This window comes from Geospiza fortis, unplaced genomic scaffold, assembly GCF_000277835.1.
Source record: "Geospiza fortis unplaced genomic scaffold, GeoFor_1.0 scaffold173, whole genome shotgun sequence".
Taxonomy (NCBI): domain Eukaryota; kingdom Metazoa; phylum Chordata; class Aves; order Passeriformes; family Thraupidae; genus Geospiza; species Geospiza fortis.
The window spans coordinates 4,755,258-4,771,113 of record NW_005054334.1 but is presented as its reverse complement, the minus strand read 5'-3'; the positions used below and the strand labels follow the sequence as shown (position 1 = coordinate 4,771,113).

Below are 15,856 nucleotides of genomic sequence, written 5' to 3'. Positions count from 1 at the left end.
TGGAGAGCCCTTGGTCACACAGCCAAGAGAGGCCCCTTGCTAGGAAGCTGGACCATATCACAATGCAGGACACAAAACTCCTGCTTTTGGACCAAGAACCTCCTGTCACACCTAACATTTGACACAATGAAGTCAGATCTGGGTCTTCTTATTGATGTCCTTCCAGGCCTTTTCTGGGCAGGTTTCCGTCTCTCACAGTTCCTCTGCACTGCATTTCACAAGCAGTTAAATCACAGTCTCTGGACAGAGGTACAATGCACATATTTTGTATCTTCTCAGCCATTGCACTTATTGCTCCCACCCCATCTGAAAAGGCTAGTTTGGGATTATGACTAACAGATTGTGGAGAAGGAAAAGAAAAGGAGCCAATCTCATATCACCGCTGCCTCATGTTTTCTGAGCAAATCTCTGGAAAATTGTTTGCATTCTGTATCACCACTGGAAGAACATGACACTGGTGTCTCCTGTTCATTTCCAAACCAAAAAACAAACCCAACTGGATGCCAGTGGCCCTGGGCACAGGAGTATGTGAGAGTACAAGAGAACACCCTGGTCATCGAGCTGGCCAGGAAGCACAAAGGTCATGCACCAGCAAAACAATTCTCTGACTGTCAGCCACATCAGCAGCCCGTGCCACCTGCCATGCCTTGACTTTAACCCTAAGCATCTCACAATAACCAGACATGCCAGCCGAGCCCCTGAAGAGCAGGTTTCTGCCAGGAATTGATTAGCAGCAGCATGGAGCCTGGCTGCACCCCTTGGTGAAGGGAAAACAGCAAGCACAGGCAGCACAGAATCAAAGCATTTCCCAGGAGACACCACTTCAGCTATCAACTACCCCTCTGCATCCTCCAGACATAGTCTTTTGGAGAACCAGAGCTGACATATAGGGTCCTCTGTCACTGTGAAAAGCTGTCTGGGGAGCTGACCTCACCTGTGCTGCATACATGAGGCCATCAGTTCTCTGATGTCCCAGCAAAAGGACCCTCCAAGAGAACCAGCATCTCTTTTGAAAGAGGGCAATCTGGGAGAATGACCTTTCTGGTGGCTCCCAGCACATGACTTGTTCACTGCTTGCTGTCAGCTGTCACCTGTGCTGGTGACCCCCAAGAACATTTCAAAGTGGCTGGCTGTGACATGAGCAGAGTTGAGATTTGGGCTACCATGAAAGGCAGTAAGGTGCTTCCCTCTCAGATATGTGGCCTTGCAACAGTAGCTTTAATCTCCACTTGGTCTCCAAAGGAAATTCCACTACTGCTCACTACCGATCCATCAAACCTATAGGCCTATGGTAACAAAATGGCACTGCTGGCATATTCCCTTTTATCAACCCCATGCTATCCTCCTGGTGACATCTCTCTCGGCACAGCCAGGAAGCTTTGCTCAAACCTACTGACCCAGCAAAACTAAACACTGAGTGTCTGCAGAAGAGACAAGAGATCAGAGAGAAAGAAAATATGTCTCAGGTAGTTCTGGTAATCTGGGCTGCTTTTTCCACAAATTCTTAACCAAAAGAAGCCCTGTGCATTTCTTCATCTGAGTCATACAAACTGCTGGTCAATCCAGTGGGCATGTGTGCTCCCAGGGGATTAGGAGCCAAGCAGAAATTCAAAGCGGCTCCTGTTAATGCTACATGACTGTATTTGTAAAGGCAAGACACATACCTGGCAGGCTGCTGACAACCAACAGTGTGGAAATTATATCACATGAGACTCTAGCAGACGAAGCCAGGCAAAAGTGCTGTGGGCTATGGCACCGCCCCTTGCTATGAAGCCAGACAGTATAGTGCTAGCTGTGCTCCATGGCAACCAAATAAAACCAAACAAGACTCTGGCACAGCCGCTCTCCACTTCAGGCTCTGCAGAAAGCAACAGACCCTGCACGGCCATTCATGTCTCCCAGCTTCAGGAGCTCCTCTCAGCGATACTGAAATGCTCTCTGGAGGAGCCACATACCTCAGGTTACTCAGCCACCTAACTGAGTGAGTAGTACTTAGGTGCAAGTACTCCTTAATGGAGAGCGTTTTTTCCTCTCCATGCTTAAATTGATAATTCTAGGGTGAGCTTTCATGGGGGTTCTGGTGCTGGCTAGGGGAATAAAAACAAAGCAGCTCTTGAAAACCAGAAAAAATGAGGGCTACAATCCCTCAGTTTGCTGGGATGTGATGAGAGGACACCCAGCTCCTACAACAGCCCCTCCTGCTGACTGGCTCTTCAATCTGTGGCCACTGGGTTTACTCCTAGAGCAGCTGCTGTGAGGCCAAATTTGTGGGGCCAAGTGCAAGATTCCTGGCAGGTGCTTGGCAAGCAGTGTATCTTCATTTTTCATTTCTTGCTAAGCCTCTTGACCTTCACTGTCACAGCTACTGGGCCCCTGTATGCTGCCTGCCTCTTTTCTCCACAACTGGACAGCCCTGGGTGTTGAGTCCAGCTGGCAGCTGTGACAAAAGTGCAGCAAAATCCCCCAGAGTGACTTCGCTTCCACTGACCAGAGGGCACTGGAGTGAGAGTGGATCACACGGGACGGTGGGAAGGAGGGGTCTGTTTTTACAGCACTCCTGGGAAGTTGTCTTTGCCAGGCAGCCAACTTTGAAAGTTGGAAGGCTGCTGAGAAAACTCTGAGTCACGTTAGCCTGCTTGGACAGGAGAAAACAATGGCAAAAGTAAACATCTCTCAGCAGATAGCAAGTCCTGCCCGCAGGGCCTTCGGCAGCAAGCCCGAGTCTCATCCCAAAGCACAGCCCTCTGGCTGAGGACGTGCTGCTGCCAAAGCCATGGTGTGCTACTGCAAACACATGCATCTGACTGACTTGACTGCCTCCCTGCACAGTGCCAGTGCCAGTGCCAGGCTGCCAATCCTTAGAGACGGCTGGTGGTGCTGCTGGGAGGCACTTTCTCACTGTACCAACACGGCTGCTGCTTTGCCTCTGCACCCTGGAAGGGCTGTGGGTGCAGTCAGCTCTGTGACAGGCATTTGTGAGGCACAGCCAGACTTTGCCATTGGTCATTAGCCCTAGCACTGCCCACAGGGACCAGAAACTGTAGTTCTCTACCCATCCCCTGGTTTAGCAGGCTCTGGCATTTCCTTTCCTGATCCTCTGCCCCTTGCAAGCCCCAGCAGCCAGAAATGGAACCCTCACTTAGCATCCAGATCCCACGTGCTTCAGAGGATATGCTCTGACCATGCCTGCTGTACAGCTTATTCTTCCAGCAGCAGCACCTCCAGACAAAGGTGAATTTGAAGCTGCAAGGCTTACAGGAAAACAGTTGTCCATTTATCTTTTCTTTAATCCCCTCATTACGCACAGAGAATGGCAAGACAGAGCTTTCTTGAAAATGCAGGTAAATTCACAGCAGGCAGGACAGAACCAATCTCTGGACTGTGCTCTTGGGGCAAGGCACATATGGAGCAGGGATTGCTGATATAAATCCAACTGCTGTCACAAACTGCTGCAAATTCACATCTAGGGAATCCTCCCATGTGGAGATGCAGGCCACTGCCTCTCTTCCCACACCAGGCAGAAAGAGATCACAGCCAGCTCTGGTTGCAGGGACCATTCAGATCATCCACTTCTCATATAACACAGGATGCAGAAACTTGTCCTGCTCAGCTTCCTCAGAGGTTAGAACATATTCCTTAAGCAAGTCAGACAGTCCTGGGAACTACAGACCTTGGTTATTCTTGTTTATTCTGGACTGCTGCTTCCCATTCCTCTCCTCCAACTGCTTCAGACCACAACAGCTGCACAGGTTTATTGCTGAGCATCCACTTGAAGACGAATCCATCTCATGCAGCATAACCAGTGCATAGGTGGACACAGAGCCCCCTGCAATGTCAGTGCAGTCACCTACATATTTTCTGTTAGGCTAAGCTATGCCCATCAGACCTTCCCACAGATGCTTCCCCAGCATCAGTGCCCTACAGCCTCCAGAACACTTCTGATGGCGCACAACCAAGACAAAAAACAGCAGCTAAACATCACATGAGTGACTCAGATTCCTCTCCTATAAAAGACCTCCTCCCCAGGGTGCTCACAGACTGCACTTGGCACTGGTCTCTGCAGAGGAACTCCTGGGTGACAGATCCCACACAAAGGTGAAACATTCTTGCTCAGACAGTAAGGCACAGGCCAAGGGATGGCAAGCTCAGGTTTGCCAAGGTTAAACAAAGCTGTCAAATGGGAACAAAAAGGATTTACACCACTTTCCCCACCATTGTCCTGTTCTAATGGCAAAAAGTGCTTTAGTTCAACCCCAGGACTGGGCTAGGAATTGTCCTCACTGGGTGGGCTCTGCTCCTACAGTACAGAAATCCCCTCTGGGATAAAAAAAAAGGATGACAGAACTGCCCATAGCCAACAAGACAGAGGAAAGTAAATAAAGCAAAAGCCCTTTGCTTCTAACCCCTCTCACACTACCCTGGTATGCTCTTGGCAGTGCTGGAGGGTGCAGCCCTCCACACTGAGAGACTGGTGGCAAAAAAGAGGCAAAGCTCCCAGCCTCCTCCTGGTAAAGCACCACTAAGGTCTCTGTCAGCCTCAACAGCTGCCAGTTCCACCCACTCCTGCATGTAGATCAGACATCATGACTCATTCCTTAGAAGTCCTTCAAACTGCTGTACTGCCCCTTGGCCACTAAAGGGCAGCAGGACACATTTGGTCCCCACTGTGTGACCACTGCCCCAAAATCTCCCAGTTTCACCAGCAAGGTGGCACAGGAAACAACATTCTCAGGTGTGTTGCCCTCGGTGACCTGGAGGCTTCACCCTAGCAGGGAACAGAGCAGATCACAACACTGCAAAACAAGGCACAAAGCTCAACACCAGCACTGCAACCAGGAAAGCTCTCAGCTCTCCTCCACCTCAATGGCCAGCCTGGTCTGCCTGGGACCTGTCAGGCACAATCATGGGAGGAAAAGAGAGAAAGGGCTGGAACCACTGGGAGCAAAATCTGTCTCCAAGCCCTCGATGGACCTTACTTACCACGCTGTTGGCTGGTTTGCTGGCATGTGCCTCCATCTGCTGCCAGTACTTCTTGGACTCCTGCACAATATCTTCGTGGGTCATCCCTGGGAACAAAAAGGAGACAGAACTGAGCTACACTCCTTTGGCCAAGAGAAGAGAGGGAGGGGTTGCAGGACTGTTTAGTTTGGGCTTAGTAACCCCTGAGTAGGTGACAGCTCCCAACAGTCCTCCTGGTAATGTCAGGACTGAGTTGTGACAGAATGCAACACAGAATATGTCTAATCCCTTGCTAAGCAAGCTCCTCTCTACACAAGCCAAACAAAAGGAGAAGAGGTCAGTCTCCTGGGCTTGTTCAGACTTGGCTTTCTGCTCAGGCAGTCTGCAAAGGACCCAGACACTGCTTCCAAGTGAAAAATTCTTCACAAGGGTCAAGAGCTTGACCAAGGTTGTCCTCGACCCCCATATCAGCAGATTCTACCAAGATTCTAAAGGCAATGCTTTGTTACTATTAATCTAGTGTATATGGAGTTTTTGCTTCTAGCTTGGAAGATCAAAGACACCCACTGAGACATCTAGCATCTGAAAGACCCCAGAAGTCTCACCTATTATCTGCTGGGATTAATTAGCCTGTTACACCTTCAAGTTGAGAGGGCCCCCCACAGGCAAAGAGAAAGGTGAAATTCAACAGAAATAGACACCAAGCACAACCAAGGCAGCAGTGCAAAACTAACCAAGGAACAGCTGCTAGTAAATAGCCAGCAAGGAAAGATCTGCAAGGTCTCAGACATCAGAAATACAACATCAGACAACAAGAAAAAGGATAGGTCAGACCTTATCTAAGGAACTAGCTCCTGACCAGCTCAAGTGGTGAGGGAACAGCCTCTGTTAGCACCAGCCAGCTAGATGGGCATTTGAGTTATTAAGTGCTCTAAAGACCCAAGACAGCTGCCAAAACAAACAAGCAAATATCTTGCACAGGCAGCTGATTGCAAGGGGCGTGCTGAGGATGGCCATGATGCAGCAGCCCCAGGACACAGACATTGCAAATTTGATTGCTTTGCTGATGCCTACAGCTTTTATTCCTAAAATGAGGTGTTCCCCAGGATTATTACATGAACACAATCATTGATCTGGGAGACGGCACATTCCAGAACTTAAGGGCCACCAAACAAAGTTTTTGTCTCAGCTTAGGCTGTGTGTAGCTTGGGTAAGCCACAGCATTCCTGACCTCATTTTTCCTGTCTGTGATTTCGGCTGTTCATGTCCCTATCAGGCACCACTACTGCCATTTACACAGGGTTTGAACAGGATGAAAAGCACTCAGGAAACTTCACCATTATTCCAGAACATTTGCTCAGGTCTTTAAAATGGCAGCTACTGCATAATTGGTATTGCTCACAGATCAGAGCTGTTGGTGAATAGTCTACCTCTTAACCCTTAATCCCAGAAGAAATGGTGTCAGGTTAGAAAAATTGCAACTCCCTCTTCCATGTCCAAGTATTCCAGGGTCAGACACAATGATGATTCATATTTTGGGGGACAAAACCTCTAAATCTGGGAAAACCACAACAAAAAATTTACATGCTGCACTGGACCTGGCTGGCAAAGGTCTGAAGCAGCTCCCACCTTCTCCATTTTGCACACCTGTGATCCATGGGGTGCAGAACCAAAGGGAGAAGCACACACAGGTCTTGTCAGAAAACTGAATTTCAAACGTAGTTCTTGTGACTGCCTTATTCCAGTTCTAGAATTCTGAACTATTTCAACAATACAGTCTAGAAATGTGGTGGTTGGGAAAGAAAAACCCTCACAAATGTGAAAGGATGGTTTCCAATCTACCAGTTTTTCAAAGCAAGAACTGTCACAAAGAAATGAGCTGGGAACCAAAAGGCCCATGTGTTGATTACTTATAATATTTCGGCATCTTTTGCAATATCATTAGTGAAGACAAAGAGTCTGTTATTACCACTGGTTGAAGAAGATAACAAGTGATGCCTGTGAAAAGCCACAGTGAACAAGAAAACAGTCCTGCCTGTCCAATTTTCAGATCTTGGGAACCTTTACTCCACTAATACAATCCTTTATCCCCATGAACAAAGCCAAAAGCTCTGTAAATGCTCAAATGGCTGTGAAGTGTTTCAAATGTAAGCTGCCCTCTCCCTATTCTTGCTGAGCAAATAGTGCTCAAATGAAACTTCCTGCTCCAAAGCTAAAGCATTCCCAGAGAATGGCAACAACTACCTTTAATCTTGGTTTCCATAATGAAGGCTACACTTGAGAGAGGCAAACTATCAAGGAAAGCAGGCTCATATATACAGCTCTGCAGAAAAAAACCCAAACCAAGATAATGTCTCTCTATTGTTGGAAAAGGTGGACCATTAAGCACAAGGCTTAATGATCAACTCTGCAGCTTAACTCATGGCTTGTTTCATCTTTTCAACTTTCCCTTTGAAATAATTTCTTCAAATAAAGAAGGAAAGAAGAAAAAAATTATTTCTTCTGCAGGATGAAGAGGAAGGGACACCGAGGGAAGGAAGAAGGCAGCGAAGAAGTTTTTCAAGTGAAAAAACCTGACCAAAACAACTAAAATAAACCAACCATGAGATGGGGATAAAAGCAAGGTACTTGAATATTAGAGTGCCCAGAGTACAATGAGCAGAATCACAAACATGTAGGGCAGCAATGGTGGCCCATGACTCACAGGCAGTGTGCTATCTTAGAAATTCCAGAGCTGTAATTTTTTAATTTCCTCAGGCCACAAGTAAAAGAGGGCAAACGGAAAGATTAAAGATGCCATTTGCCACAGTGTGCTCCTTGTTCATCACTGTCCCTCATGAGCTGAAGCCAAGGCCAAGGACTGCACTGAACATCAATTATGACATCAAAGAATGGTGAGAAACATGCATAATGTATTTCCTCTCTGAAGTACTCCCATTACCAGGCTGGGTGTTGCACTAAATGAGACCCTGTGGTGAAAAAACATGTAGGTAGCACTGTGGGTGGAGTAATATCTACACAGCCAACAGGACAGCAGCCAGAGAAAACCTCCAATATATCAGACAGAGACAAAGTGACAGGACTGAAAGTGCCAGATGTGACAGTGTCACTATATGATTTCCCTGAGTATAATCTCCATAAAACCCTCTCCTGAGGCATGTCATCAAAGGCTTTTTGGGAAACACTAAGTATCTTGCAATTTCCTCCTGTTGGTGAATTTGTTTTGAGAAACTGGAGATTCACAGCCTTCTTTATATAACCAACTGCTTTGTCACCTGTGCTGCCATTCTCATGGCAAAACATGTTCACTCAGGGGTCCAGCTGCTATTTGCACAAGATCTAAGCACCAAACAGCTCTTGGGATTCAGCTCTACCTTCCTAATTATCATTTTAATTTATTCAGCTGGTCACAAGGGAAAGGCTTTCTGGTCTGCAAATTATAATAGCCCTGTTCCTATAAATGGACAAGGGCCAAATCACTTCACAGAACACCTTGGTCCTCTCTTTTCTGTCCCAGAGGAGGCAGAGTAAGTAATATGCAGGAGTGAGTGACACTTTCTCAGTAGTCCCAAATCACCTTCTGTCCCTCTCAACTGGCCCTGGGTGCACACTGGAAGAAACTCAGGTGTACACAACACCAGCCAAGTCACACTCACCTGAATATTGCTGCAGCAGCCAGACCTTGAGCTCAATGAAACTGTGAGCAAAGTGGCAGCTGTCCTCACGCAGGCAGCCATAACGCACCTCGTGTCGGCACACGTCAAACTGGAAGTGCTCCTGGAACTGACGGATCTTGGAATATTTCAGGGAGGTGGAACGCACAATGTGGACCAGACACCTGCAGAAAAATACAAAGCACCAGAGGATCAAACCCTCCCCTCTCCTCCTTACATATGACATCCAGACATTTGACTGGGCAGGCAAAGGACACAAGAAAATCAACACTGGGAGAGACAGAGTCCCTCTGGGAAAAGCAAAGCCCTGCCCTCCCACCCTGTCAAGCCTGGGTGGTTATTTTCACCCTGAGCACATGGGTGATGCTCTGCCTAACTTCAGAGATCAGATAAGTTTCAAAATAGGCAGCAAAGATACCAACTCCTCTGGTTCAGCATCTCCCCATGTCTGAGGTTGCCAGGAACCAGAAGGAATTGTATGACTGTGTACTTGACATGTTTGCTATACTTGTTTTCCTAAACATTTATTACTAGACAGTCAGAGGCAGGATCCTGAACTAGAGGATCTCTGTTTTGACCTTTTTGTAAAGGCCAAACTGAAAGGTAAATTAAGTCAATAGAAAACTTAACATAGTGACTCCAAAGGGCTTTGCTGATGCCTGAAATCCCTGAGCATCAGAAGGAAACATGCAGGGTGAAGCCCATAGTGCTATTTATCATGACTTGAGCTGTCCTATGATTGGAACCCATAGGGAGGAAAGAAGAAAGAGACCAGAGCCCTAGAGTTAAACTGGCTGGACTTGTGAGACATGGTTCCCATCAGGAGAAAAAATTGTTCACTCACTTGTTGTCATGGAAAATGTGTTTTGCAGAAAGGTTGGAGCAGACAGATGGCGTGTCCTTGGTCCCTTTGCTGATAATCCGGGGTTTGCTGTCAAAGCAAATCTGTGAAGAGAAGAAGTAGCACACTGGGAAAATCTTAGAGAGCAGTGAACCAGAGCAACTTCACTTAGAGGAGAAAGAAGAACCAGAGCCAGCCTATTCTAATGTTCAAAGTTCACAAGAAGTGTGGTGAAAACTTTGTGGTAGGGCTTAAAATAAAGCAAGACAATCTCTGGAAAAGCTTCCGGACAACATTTTTTGGCTTATTCTCCACAATATTTTCCATTGTGGTTGGAAAAATTTTGGTCAGAGCCACATATTCTTTCACTGTTAGCCAACAGAACAAGAATAAGGGAGAAAAAAGAACAGCCACTTCACAGCAAAGAACGGGTCCCTTTACATGCACTGCCAACATGGGAAACTCTGTGCTGCAGAGCATTAAGATGATATGAGGCAATTCTCAACTGACCAACTCAATAGCTCCGCACAGACATCAAGTGGGAATTTGTTGTATTATGGAATTCTAGTTTCTAAAGTAACTGGGGCTAAATTACAATTCAAAACGATATGTCAAAATGGGGGAAGAGACAGGTGATCCCGTGAGGCTATGAGCACCTAGTTCAGCTGCAGGGCTAAGGAGAGAAACTACTCCTTTCTCCTGCACAATCCTGTGTACAATGCTCACTGTCCTTCTGGGAGCAGGGCACTGGCTGGGACACACAGAGTTACAGATGGCTTGCTCCTGCACCTTTAAGATTTCCTTCTTGAAGAATGTCCAACATTCCTGGACTCTTTTTCCCTTCAGGACTGCCTCCCAAGATACTCTGTCAACCAGGCTCCTAAAGAGGCTAAAGTCTGCCCTTCAGAAGGTGAAGTGGCAAGGTGGCAGTTCTGCTGACCCCTCTCCTTATTGCTCCAAGAACTGAAAACTCTACCATTGTATGATTGCTGTGCCCAAGACAGCTTCCAACCATTCTATCATCCCCCAGTCCTTCTCTGCTCACAAACACCAGACCCAGTGGATGCCTTCCCTAGCTGTCACCCTCACCAGCTGTGTCAGGAGTTATCTTCCACACACTCCAGGAACCTCCTGGACTGTTTCTTCTCTGCTGTGCTGTACTTACACCAGACACCTGGTAAGTTGAAGTTCCCCACAATAAAAAGGGCCAACAATGATGAGACTTATCCCATCTGCCTATAGAATATTTTGTCTGCCTCTTCATCCTGGTTGGGTGGCCTGTAACAGACTCCCACCTTATTGGCCTTCCCCCAGTTCCTACCCATAACCACTCAACCCCATCATTGTCAAACTCTGGACAGGGAAAACATTCCCTAACACACAGGGCTCCCCCACTGCCTCTCCTTCCTCACCTGTCCCTCCTGAAGAGTTTACAGACATCCACTGCAAGCATTCCAGTTGTGTGAGTCATCCCACCATATTTTCGTGGGGGCAACTACCAATATATCAGTGGTCCAGATACATACTGAAGAGATGATGGATGCCTGCCCCCTCCCACCAGTTCTGTACCTCACAGAGGAAGGTGAAGATGCCCTGATGTTCCTTGAGGAGCTTGGCAATTGTGAGGCTGCTCTGCTTGATCCCACCTAGCGGGTCAAAGAGGAGGTCACGGTTGAGGGTCCCCTTCCTCTCCTCCGTCCAGACGTCGATCTCTTCCTGGTGGTACGCGAAGGTGCAGTTATCCCCGTACTTACAGTCCTGCTTGTTAAGCATATCTACAAAGCAACAAACAGCACACACCACCACACAGGCAGGGCGGCCCAGTCAGAAACTAAACTCTCTCTCGTCTTCTCCCACTGCCCATGCCTCACATGGAACTGAAAGCAAGAAAACAAAGAGCTACTAAAAGAAAAAGGAAAAGACATCTCCTGCCAAGTTCACCTATATCAAGACATTCAGGAGTTAATGCAAACTACTGAATGGTGACAATCTCCAGTAATGCTGCTATGGGGGAAACCATCTCAAAACAAGAGGCCACCTTTCATTCAGTGCCTGGCCTGAATCATGACTTCTCTAACTCTTTTTAAAGCCAATACAGATTAAGTTCTCTCATAGGCCCAGCAGTAAGGAGCTATTTTAGCTTGGCTCTTGCAATCTCCCCACCTCATTAGGTACTTTGTAATGACACTGCCTTGGGATACCAGTCTGGCCACACTGCCTGCATGTACTGTGGGATGGGCTGGAGCAAAGGAGCAGGCAGAGAATGCTTTTCCCTAGGCAGAACTACAGCCCTGCTATGGGGCAGCTGGGTTGAGTGGGACTAATTATGAGCACATGTACAGGAGGCAGGTTCTCAGTAAAACCCATGTCAGCAGAGCAGTTCTGAGCACTCAACTGTGCACAGCAGTTCACTGAGCCTTTGGAACCCTTCTGCCCCACCACTTTAGAAGCTGCCTGCTCTCCATGACATGGTAGCTCATTGCCCTTCAGTGTACTGAGCCATCCAGTCCACAGGCTACTGATGGAACAGGACACCCTAGAGCCAGCAGCCAACATCAAACACAATTTCCCTCCCAGTCTCCCCTGGCACAGCCCTTTCCCAGTGACCAACTGCCACAGATCACCTTTGCACAGATAATACGATCCTACAAAGTTGGTTTTGGTTGGGCGAGGACGGATCCTCTTCCAGGTCTTGTCTTCAGAGCTTTTCAGCCTGCCCAGCAGGATGTCCCGCTTGCACTTGTGCTCCAAGCCTTCCCGATAGGTGTAATCACCAGCCTTGGGCCCTGCCAGAGAGAATAACCCCATCAGCTTGGGGAAAGCCAACTCCTAGTCTGTGCCAGTGCTCTGGTGGCAGAGCAAATGCATCACCTGTTTTGGGGTAGCAGATATGACAGGCTTGTTTGAAAACGTGAGTAGACGCCAGGGGGTTCTTCACCAGCAGAGCCGTGTTGGGCATTACTGGTTCTGGCTGAGACAGCAGGTGCTCAGTGGCCTTGGGCACAGCTGGGTGACTCCCTCCACCAAGGCTGACCTGAGTGAAAACACACACACCTCTCTGTTCAGCTCTGCAACCACACAGGCAAGAGACCTCTCCAACCCCTGCCCCACCCCAGTCTCTCAAAACCTTTCTCATTCCGTCTCTCATCAAAATGCTCACATCTGAAATGACATTTCCAGAAGAGATGACTGCAACTTTTTCAAAGAGTATGAACACACTGTGGTGTGTTCACTTCAAAGACAGGCCTCTTTCCTACCAGTAAGAGACCTCAGTTTTCTATCACGAGCCACAGAACAAAATGCCCTCCTCACTCCTTCCCATTCCTTCCATCACAATCTACTCTGCAATGAAAGACTTTTAAATCAACCTCATCCCAAGCTAAGAAAAAACCCAAACTGCTTATCAGTCAATCTTCAGGGATATTCACATTGATGTTAACAGGGCCAGCAGGTGACAGGAACTCAAGAATAACTTTTGTTCCAAGCTTACTAATCCTCCCCTTTTTCTCCGAGACTGGAGACACAGGACAGAGGCAGAACATCTGGAGAAGTCTCCTGACAGGGGCAGAGAGCAACAAAGAACTTCAGTAGCCTGAAGTTGAAGTTGGCTTACTCTGCCCCATCCTTGAGCATTATGTGGCTGCCAGATCCAGTGGGAGCCCAGCTTCCCATGATCCCCTGCTGACCCTACAGCCTTGGTCACACCATGTTTACCTGGGCAATGTGGAGTTATGGATAAAAAAAAAGATGGAACAAATGTCTCCCTGCTGACTCAGTGGAAATCTTTACCTGCCTTGCCATAACATGGGAGGCAACATTCACCAGGGCAGGGTAAGAGGAGGGCCCCAAATTACCTACATGACCCAAGTGACCACTACCACCACCACTACTACCTTGGTTCCAGAGCACCCTGGGACGTCAGCACGGGGCAGTAGCTCACTCACCACTGGGGCTGGCTTTTGGCTGCCAGGTGGGTGTCGCAGTTCCTGAGAGCTAGTTTCTTCTAGGTAAAAGAAGGGGAAAAGAGCCCCACAAAACAAAAACAATCATTTCACTCTCAGAGGCAGTTCTATTCACAAAGAAAGTTCTACTTTCTTCCCAAAGCATCTGTCTAGACTCAGAAAAACTCCAGGGAACACTTTCTTGTCCCAGAAATCCTACTGAACCCAACTCTTTGCTGCTGAGAACTGGCATTACTAAGGTGGCAACCCAAAGCTGAGGTGAATTGTGAGTGTTCAAGTGCTGACTGGTCAATCTCTGCTGTTCTCAAAATACTTTTGTTGCCAATATACTGCAATACTGGGAACAAATTAACCACGAAGAAGCCCACTTCCCTCCTGAACAGGAGGCAACTTAGTCTTTGCCCACCATCCTCCACAGCTTTTCTCCTTATGACATGAGAGTTCAGAGCCCCATTCGAGAGGACACTCCTTGCCCTTAATCCAGAGATGGGAAAGACCTACCTTGGCCTCTACCATTCTGCCCAGCACAACAAGGTCCTGTATCATCTAAAACCATCACCACCATTCTGCTCACTTTGTGGAGAATGTCAAGGAATCATTGAGGAGGAAGGTGGAGCAATCATGCTATAGTCCAGCAAATTGTGCCAAGGAAGGTGTTCTGGACACCAAGGCAAGTTTAAATCTCATCATTCATCATTATATACCTTGATGTTCCTTTCTCCTCTTTAGATTTCACTCCATGCAGGTACTGGTTATCTGGGATAACATACCTACAGCTTTTTCTCATTACTTTTGAGCTAAACATTGTCAGTTACTCTGTCCAAGACAATTCACTGCTCTCTTCTAAATTTATATTCCTGTTCTGCCACACCAGCAGAGAAAGCTACAGGATATATGTCCTCAGCATTGAAGGAAATAATTCTGGCACGCATTCACAGCTAAGGCAACAAAAAGCCACATCAACCTGCACCTACCAATGGCAAAGGAATCCAAGGTATCCAGCGACCCCCTGCTTGTCCCAAAGGAGTCCAGGGCATCAAGCCTTGTATCTGTGTATGGAAGCAGATCCAGGGAATCCAGCGAATCTAAAGTGGAGCCGCCACTTCCTCCTGGTGGGGCCTCGAAGGCATCCAGGACAGAGGAGGAGGAGAGCTGCTTGGTGGGATCCATCACCAGGCCAAAGGAGGCAGGTGGCAGAGGGGTAGAGACAGGGATGCTGGCTGTCACAACTGGAGGCAGCAGCGGAGTTCCCCCCGGAAACACAGGAATCAACTGGGGCATCTCTGTCGGCAGGTTGGTGGGAATGGTGCCCTGGACCAGAGACTTCAGGAGAGCAGGAAGGAGGAAAATCAGCGAATTAGTATTGAGGAGCAAAGACTGAAAAGAGATGTCCTGGTTTTGGCCAGCACAGAGTTAATTTTCTTCTTAGCAGCTGGTACAGCACTGTGTTTTGGATTTAGCATGAGAATAATGTTGATAACACACTGATGTTTGCGTTATTGCTAAGTCATGCTTCCTCAAAGTCAAGGACTTTCCATTTCTCATGCTCTACCAGTGAGCAGGTACACAAGAAGATGGGGGAGAGCATGGCCAGGAGAGCTGATCTGAACAAGCCAAGGGGATATTCCATACCAGAGAACATCATGCCCAGGATATAAACTGAGGGAAGTTGGTCAGGGTCACTGACTGCTGCTTAAGGAAGGCTGGGCATTGATCAGCAAGTAGTGAGCAATTGTACTGTGCATCACTTGTTTCTCTTGGGTTTTATTCCTCCCTCTCCTTTTCTACTGTTATTGTTGTTGTTAATATTGTATTTTATTTTGTTTCAATTATTAAGCTGTTCTTATCTTAAGCCACAAGTTTGGGTTTTTCTCAATTATCCTCCTCACTGGGGAAGGGGCAGGAAGAAAGTGAGTGAGCAGCTGTCTGGTACTTAGTTGCTGACTGGGGTCAAACCATGACAACAGAGAGCAACAGGCTCCCAGTGAAGAGCGTGTTGTACTAGCTGGAGCAAAAGGATACCTGGCAGCTCAATCCACCTGCAGACTTTCCACAGACTTCCCAATTTTTCTGTACTGCAAACAGTCTGGACCGGGATCCCTGAGGAGGTGTTGGGATACCTGAGTTCATCAGTCTGCAAGGCAGTGCCCTGGGAGGGGCACTTAAACCAGCTCAGGTTGAGAAACAAGGCAGCTGAGTACACCCAGTGCAAAGGTCAGGGAAATGATCACAACCCGTGGCACCTCTCACGAGGGCTTTTCCAAGATGAAAATCACTATACTGCCTTCAGACCCAAGGTGGGTCACATAAGCAACACTGGCAAGTAAAATCCAACATAAGTATGAATACAGATTGTTTATGCAGCTCCCAGACCTGTTCAACAAGCTCAAGCTGAGTGCAACTTGAGTGCAACAAAATAC

General features: G+C 47.6%; 1 protein-coding gene across 7 annotated transcripts in view; it reads right to left on the bottom strand.

Annotated features, from left to right (window-relative positions):
• The window catches only part of ZC3H7B (zinc finger CCCH-type containing 7B), a 47,489-nt gene that overhangs the window by 11,082 nt on the left and 20,551 nt on the right, over nucleotides 1–15,856 (bottom strand). For 2 of the 7 annotated variants that reach the window (XM_031057710.1, XM_031057711.1), the window contains exons 10-17: nucleotides 14,411–14,759; nucleotides 13,368–13,477; nucleotides 12,346–12,508; nucleotides 12,099–12,260; nucleotides 11,044–11,249; nucleotides 9,478–9,578; nucleotides 8,616–8,797; nucleotides 4,981–5,066 (exon numbers count right to left, since the gene is read on the bottom strand). In XM_031057710.1, the coding sequence (XP_030913570.1) occupies nucleotides 4,981–5,066; nucleotides 8,616–8,797; nucleotides 9,478–9,578; nucleotides 11,044–11,249; nucleotides 12,099–12,260; nucleotides 12,346–12,508; nucleotides 13,368–13,477; nucleotides 14,411–14,759 (1,359 nt within the window). The remainder of the gene's footprint in view (nucleotides 1–4,980; nucleotides 5,067–8,615; nucleotides 8,798–9,477; nucleotides 9,579–11,043; nucleotides 11,250–12,098; nucleotides 12,261–12,345; nucleotides 12,509–13,367; nucleotides 13,478–14,410; nucleotides 14,760–15,856) is intronic. The other 5 variants (XM_031057713.1, XM_031057715.1, XM_031057712.1 and 2 more) reach the window with 3 other exon arrangements.